Source organism: Galeopterus variegatus, unplaced genomic scaffold, assembly GCF_000696425.1.
Source record: "Galeopterus variegatus unplaced genomic scaffold, G_variegatus-3.0.2 Scaffold4676, whole genome shotgun sequence".
NCBI lineage: Eukaryota > Metazoa > Chordata > Mammalia > Dermoptera > Cynocephalidae > Galeopterus > Galeopterus variegatus.
Window position 1 is genome coordinate 17,523 of NW_007730787.1, and position 7,538 is coordinate 25,060.

The 7,538-nt window shown below is 39.1% G+C and overlaps 1 protein-coding gene across 1 annotated transcript; it reads right to left on the reverse strand.

Annotated features, from left to right (window-relative positions):
• Positions 1-1,924: 1,924 nt before the first annotated feature.
• LOC103603563 (dynein assembly factor 3, axonemal-like) lies at positions 1,925-3,269 on the reverse strand. The gene is made up of 3 exons (XM_008588120.1): positions 2,882-3,269; positions 2,525-2,599; positions 1,925-2,442 (listed from the first exon to the last, which is right to left on the reverse strand). The coding sequence occupies exons 1-3, from the start codon at positions 3,142-3,144 to the stop codon at positions 2,055-2,057; spliced, it is 726 nt and encodes a 241-aa protein (XP_008586342.1). The 5' UTR covers positions 3,145-3,269; the 3' UTR covers positions 1,925-2,054.
• Positions 3,270-7,538: the final 4,269 nt, after the last annotated feature.

Consider the following 7,538-nt stretch of genomic DNA (forward strand, 5'->3'; position numbering starts at 1 on the left):
ATAAGAGAAGAGTTTACTTAAGACATAACCAATACAGTAAAGAAACACAAAAAAAGAAATGAAGAAAGGAAGGAATGAAGGATGGAAAGAAGAAAGGAAGGAAGGAATTCAGAGAGACTATGACTTAGGAAGGGAAAGACAAACTACATCTTGGGTTATCTGATTTTTTGTTGTTGAGTTGTAAGAGTTTGTTATATGTTTGGATACTAATCCCTTATCAGGTGCATGATTTGCAAATATGTTTTCTATCCCATAGATTGCCTTTTCACTTTGTCAATTGTGCCACAATAACTTAAAAAGTTCATCCATGTTGTAGCAAACATCAGCACTTCATCCCATTTTGGGGTGAATAATATTCCATTATAAGGATATACCACATTTTACTTAACCATTCACTGACTTTCGTTGTTTACACTTTTTGAACATTATGTATGATACCACTGTACACATTCATGCACAAGTTTGTTGTTGTTGTTTTGACAGCTGGCTGGCGTGGGGATCCAAACCCTTGACCTTGGTGTTATGACACCACACTCTAACCAACTGAGCTAACTGGCCAACCTTATGAGTAAGTTTTTGTGTGGACAATTGTCTTCAATTCTCTGGGTAAATGCCTAGAAGTGTAATTGCTAGGTCATATGGTAACTCTATGTTCAACCTTTTGAGGAGCTACCAGTCTGTTTTCCAAAAAGACTGCACAGATTTGCATTTTCACCAGCAGTGTATGAGGGTTTCAAATTCTCCATATACTTCCCAACACTTGTTACAATTTCTGTTTTTAATTATACCCATCCTAGTGATTGTGAAGTGGTGTCACCTTGTGGCTTTTATTTGTCATTTCCCTGATGACACATGATGTGGAGCATTGTTTCATGGTCAGTTGCTTATCTTCTTTGGAGAAAAATATATTTACATTCTTTGCCCATTTTTAATTGGATTTTTATTATTGAGCTGTAGTAGTTCTTTATATATTACAGATATGTGTATTTTCAAATATACAATTTGCAAAAATTTTCTCCCATATTGTGGGTTGTCTTTTCACTCTCTTAATAGTATTCTTTGATGTAAAGGCTTTCAATATCAATTAAGTCCATTTATCTATTATTCCTTGTTTGCTTGTGTTTTGGTATCATCCTAAGAAGGCTTTGCCTGATTCAAAGTCATGAAGACTTATGCCTATTTTTTCTTCTAAGAGTTCTATAGTTTTAGATCTGACCTTTGGGTACTTGATCTATTTGTGTTAATTTTTGTATATTTCATTTTATGTTTTTTACTTTTCATTTTATCATGTTGTTTTCACTCCTCTATATCTCCTTTACTGTTTTTCTTTGCATTAGTTGAATATTTTCTATTATAACATTTTAATTATTTAATGTTTTTCATAGTACTTTTTGAGGTATTTTCTTAATGGTTGCTCTTTGGTTTATAGTACATGTCTTAGAGGAATCTACCTGTAACTTAGTTCCAATGAGATATAGAAATGTTACTGGTGTATAGTTCTATTCTCTCCATCTTTTCTATGTTATTACTTCACATAATAAAAAAAGCTAACTATCCACATATGGTAAAAAACTCAACAATACATTACTATAATTACTATTTAATATATTGTATATTTCTGAAGGAGGTAGAGTGACAAAATAAGTATATTTGGAGTGAGTTTTTAAAAATTTTAACCTTCGTATTTACCATTTCTGGTTTCTTCATTTGTTTTGGGGGATTCTAGTTATCATCTGTTGTCACTTCTTTACCCTAATCTGGCTTTGTTCCTGACTGCTTTCTTTGTGCTTCTATTGTCAAATTTATTCTATTTCTGTATTATATGCTCAAAAATACAATGATATGCATATTATTTTATATAGTAATTCTCAACCCTTGGCTTGGTGTTGTCAGCACCACGCTCACCCAGTGAGCTAACCGGCCATCCCTATATGGGATCCGAACCCGTGGCCTTGGTATCATTAGCACCACACTCTCCTGAGTGAGCCAAGGGCAGGCCCCAAGAACCTGATTTTAGATGTTAGAGATGAGGGACTCGGTCTCTTGGGGTGGGGTCAGACTCTGGTTTGGGAGTCTGACTCACTGTTGGGCGTGGCCAGAGCCTCCTGGATTGGAGCCAGAGCCTCCAAGAGTGAACCCTGAGACAGTGAGGGTAGCTCAAGGGGCTCAGAGCCTGGAGCCCGTCCTTCTAGTTGCTGGATCTGGTCCTCACAGGGCGGGCTCATTGCTTCAAGAGAGGGAGCCAGGACTTCAGGGGGCGGAGTTCCGGATTCCATGGCTGGGTCAATGCTGGCAGGAGCAAGGTCCCCGGACTTGTAGAAGCGCGCGAAGGTCTCCGAGGGCCTGGCGCCGATCTGCGGGGCAAATCCGGCCGCCTGAGCTAGCTCCCCGACCCGGGTGGCGAACCCCTGCAGCTGCTCCTGCCTCAGGTCCACCAGGTACCTGCAGCCGGGAAGCGACCTGTTAGGGACCCAATTTCGGCCCCCAGCCCAGATGTTCCCTGCCCTGGGATTTTCTGGCTCACCGGGCTAACTCCACAATCAGATTCCCTCCAGGGGCCAGGCAGGCCCCGAGCTCAGGGCTAAGAAGCTGGACCATTCTGAAGACAGGAAAGAGGAGAGGCTTAGATTCAGGCTCCCAAGTCCTCAGGAAGGAGAGGGGCTGGGGACCCATACACTGAGTGAAGAGGGGGCTGTGAAACTGGAGTCCTGGCTCTGGAGGAAAGGGGGCAGGAGGTCTGGCCTCCTGCTTCTTTTTGTTTGTTTTTTGGCGCTGGCTGGTATGAGGATCTGAACCCCTCCCTGATGGACTCTCAGTTCTGAGGCAGGAAGGGCGGGCTTGATGGTCCTCGGTCCCTGTGAGCACGTGTGTCTCCTCTTACCCACAGGCCACATACAGAAGCTGGAACCGGCCCTTGTAGCAGCTCTTGTGGTGGAGAGTCTGGGCGGAACCGAGGGACAGGAAGTGCACAGTGAAGGATTCCGGGGCGGGGGCTGCTGGGGAAGGGCAAAAAGGGGTCGTCTTTGGATAGTGGAGCCAGGAGAGGCAGAAACCCAGAGGGACAAACATAGAGACAGGCAGAGTTGGGCAGACACACAAAGTGTGGAGACAACACTCCTTGTGCTTCTTAAAGCCCTTCTTCATCCTTTCTCTGAGGTGAATTCCTGGAAAATTCTGGAAAGGTCGGACCTACCTGCAGGCAGAGAGGCATTTTACAGACCAGGCTCCTGAGACTTAAGAGAGCGAAAGAGTGGCTGGTTGGTCCGGGGATACACGGGCGTCCCCCGTAGAGTGGGACAGACTCGGCTCAAGTGCCACAAACTCTCAATGTTCTTACCAAAATTTAATAGATTTTCTCGAAGAAATGTTCTTCATTAGCTGAATTCCCTTAAGACAATTTTCAGAGACTTTATATGTCTGTTCCTTTTATAATTTTTAGCAATTATAGTTATTTTACTCAGAAGAGGATCTGCATAGGTCCTCACACCACCATTCTGGTTGTTGTCTTCTTTGGGAAATTCTTTTGCAAGACAGAAAAAAGCACAAGCCACAAAAGAAAAAAATACATTTAAATGCATTAAAAAGCTCAAGTGCCACAAACTCTCAATGTTCTTACCAAAATTTAATAGATTTTCTCGAAGAAATGTTCTTCATTAGCTGTATGCCCTTAAGACAATTTTCAGAGACTTTATATGGCTGTTCCTTTTATAATTTTTAGCAATTATACTTATTTTACTTAGAAAAGGATCTGCATAGGTCCTCACACCACCATTCTGGTTGTTGTCTTCTTTGGGAAATTATTTTGCAAGACAGAAAAAAGCACAAGCCACAAAAGAAAAAAATACATTTAAATGCATTAAAATTAAGAAATTCTCTTGACTAAAATAAAGCATAACAACAGTAAAAAGATAGGTCACAAATTCAGAGTTTATAAAAATTAATATAGCCAACAAAGAACAGGTGTGTAGAATATATTAGGAGCCTGCATAATCAATAAAGATAATTCAATGGAAGAAAATTAATAGATGTGAATTGACAATTTGTGGGAGCAGAAAGTGAAATGGTCAAAACAGTCCTACAAACACTCAATCTAAGTAATTATCTGGGTAATTCAAATTAAAATCACTGTGAGGCAGTGTTATGCACTTATCAGGTTAAATGTTTTATGAAGAACCTTTAGTACCCAGATTGTAGACTTTAAATACCATTTGCCACTGAGAGAAACCAGGGCTCCTTGGGGAAGTAGATGACTTCAGCTCTGGACCCGGACAGATATAAGATGAGCATGGAATAATCTGTCATAGGAGATAACAAGGAAGGTATCACAACTGTCAAAGAGAGTCAGGATCCAGCTCAAGGAGACTCCACCGGCCAAAGTTGAGAAATCTGAGCATGAGAAAGAACAAGAACTGAAATAGATCAAATATATGTAAATTCATGAGCTCTTAGAATTATTTTATCATTGTGAATTCAAAATAATAAAAAAGTAAGTTATGGGTCTTCACTGAAGAATGGTTGGAAACCAGCAGTTTTTTCAAGAACTGGTAGATAAACTAGTCATCTTTGTCTCCTCTTTGCTGTATGAACTCTACCACTAAGTGACTCAATAGTAGAGGAAGGACAAGTTTCTCTTTGTGGAAGTATTCCAGCTATTCAATTAAGAAGGAATAAGAGAAGTAGAATGCACCATTTTGCAGCACCAAATGAATTACGAATATAGAGATTGAGCACCGGCTGCTAAAATCACGAGTCAGACAAGCAGAAGGTATAATGGAAAAACACAATACCGACCCTGAAGTCTGTAGAGCTAACTAGAAATTTACAGGAATATGTCAAATGACATCATGGAGATGCAGTCATCAAAATCCAGTTTCAACATGAATTCTACAGGACAAAACATCTAATTTCTTTAACAAGTAAAAGGGCAGGGGTGGGGTGGGTGCTGGGGAGAAAATGGAGAGGGAATTTATAGACTAAAAAAGATATAACAGGCACATCAACCAATAGCAATACGTGGATTTTACTTGTTACTGGTTAAAACAGACTGTTAAAAATGTTTGTGATGATAATTTTGAATGTTACAACCACAAAGAAGTGATAGATGTTCAGGTGATAGATATACTAACTATTCTGATTGGATCCTTAAACAACATATGCATGTATTGAAACAACAAATTGTACCCCATAAACATGTGCAATGAAAAAAAAAATGAAATAAAAAACCCCACAAACTAAAACTTAACAATGCAGTTTTAGGGAATACAAAGAGCCAGGTGCGTGGCATAGATTATAAACATCATTATCATTTTAGGAAATAAAAAATAACTTGAAAGCTAAAATAAATGTTTACAATGATAATGACACTATTGAATATTTGCTGTTAAGAAATTATTTTTTTCATGTGTAGTAATGGCGTGGCAGTCATTTTTTAAAAGACTCCTTATAGGTTTAATATAATAAAATATTTACAGATTAAATTATAATGATGTCTATGCCTGAGGTTTGTTTAAACATAATGTGATAGGGGAAGTGGATAGAAATTAAACGATATTGTCTGAGATGATAATTCTATAAGGCCCATTATTCCATTCTATTTTTTAAGGTGTGAAATTCTCTTTTAAAAACCGTAAAAGGTTTTGATAATACCAAAACCTAATAAAGATTTGGAGCAACTAATACTCATAGACTGCTAGGAAGAGGGGAAATGGGTTCACTTTGGGAGTAGAAAGACAGGAACCTCTAGTACATTTGAAGATGGGGAGAACCTACAACCAAGCAATTCCGCTCCTGTGCATGTGATGTCTGCAAAGGCACTCTCACAGACGTGCACAGAGACAGGCAAGGTATTTTCAGAGCAGCACATATTTGTGTGTGCCAAAAATTGGAAGAAAACTTGATGTCTATCAACAGGAGAATAGACAGATTGTGGTATATTCCTCAAATGCATTTCAATAGAGCACTTAATGAGCTATAACGACATAAATCAACTTTGATGACTCTCACAGACACAATTCTTAGGTGAAAAAAAGTAAAAGCAAAAAGACAAGTTTTAGACAAATCCATATATTTTATATAAAGCTTCAAACATATTTAACAATCTTATACCCATACATATAGGAATAATTGCTGATGCCATAAAATTACAATAATATGCAAAGGAATGACAGGTATCAAATCACGGGAAATGGGTACCTGTCTGGCAGAGAGAAAATGTGTTTGAGTGGGGTGTAAAATGGGCTCCAAATGTATTGGTAATGCATTAATTGTTATGCTGAGTTGTGCACATGTTGCAAGGGTTTATATAACATTTTGTATGTCTGAAGTTTCACAATGTAAAAATGTTAAAATGAGTAAAGGAGCCAAATAAAGGTTATGAGCATTGTGGAGTAAGAGCAGGAGAGAAGCAACGCAGACCCAGCCTGGACAGTCCAAGGAAGCTCCATGGTGAGGAGATCTTTGTAGTGATTCTGGAAGGATAAAAATGAAATGAATGCTTTTTTTCTGAGAGACAGCAACAGAAAGAATTTCAGAGTATGTGTCATTTTTTGTAGGGTGTGCAGACCAAATCCAGGCAGCTAATTTTTTTAATAGCCAGGGAGTTAGGAATGGTTTTTACATTTTTAGAGGGTTATTTATATTTTAAATGGTGTCTTAATCTATTTGTACTGGTATAACAAAATACCCAGGCTTCGTAATTTACAAACAATAGAAATTTATTTCTCACATTTCTGGAAGCTGGGAAGTCCAAGATCAAGGCACTGGCAGGACTGGTGTCTGGGGAGGGCTGCTCTCCGCTTCCTAGATGGTGGCTTGCTGCTGCATCTTCCAGAGGGAGGATCGCTGTGTCCTCACATGTTGAAGGGACAGAAGGGCAAAAAAGCTCTCCTCCCTTCAACCCTCAGCCTTTTTATAAGGGTGCTAATCCCTCCCAAAGCCACACCTCAATACTGATGCATGGGAGATTGTTTCAACATGAATTCTGAAGGACACACCATCATCAAAACCATAGCAAAAGGTTATTAAGTATCCACATAGTATACTCAGTTTTATTTCTGAGTTTTTTTATGATCTGGTACTTTAAGAAAACATTTGCTGAGCCCTGGAACTTTAAATATTTGTTTCCCAGTAATTCTGGGTATATTTTCCTGGTGCGGGTACAGAAACAAAAAATACTCTTTTATAAAACTTCTTATGGCCTCAAGGGAGTAAATGCAGTTTTATGTTAGGCAGTGGCAAAAAAAAAATAACAAAGCAGAAATATAACTAAAACTACCTTAAATGAAAGGAGTGAATTATTTGCTGATAGAGTTTGGATGTGTCATCCCCCCAAAACTCATGTGGAAATTTGATCCCCAAAGTGACAGTGTTGGAAGCTGTTTGAGTCATGGGGGTGGATCCCTCATGAATGGATTAATGCTCTTCCTGGGGGGTGAGGGTCCTGAGTAAGATCTCACTCTATTAGATCCCATGAGAGCTGGTTGTTTAAAAGACCCTGGCACCTCCTCTCTCTCTCTTGCTTCCTCTTGCCATGTGATCTG

Excerpts from the sequence above, each read along its gene's own strand:
- LOC103603563 (XM_008588120.1), bottom strand. The coding sequence starts at position 3,144 with ATGAAGAAGGGCTTTAAGAAGCACAAGGAGTGTTGTCTCCACACTTTG. Across the intron at positions 2,600-2,881 it reads CTTCTGTATGTGGCCTGTGG|AATGGTCCAGCTTCTTAGCC; the intron begins GTAAGAGGAGAC and ends TCCTGTCTTCAG. Across the intron at positions 2,443-2,524 it reads CTGATTGTGGAGTTAGCCCG|GTACCTGGTGGACCTGAGGC; the intron begins GTGAGCCAGAAA and ends TCCCGGCTGCAG.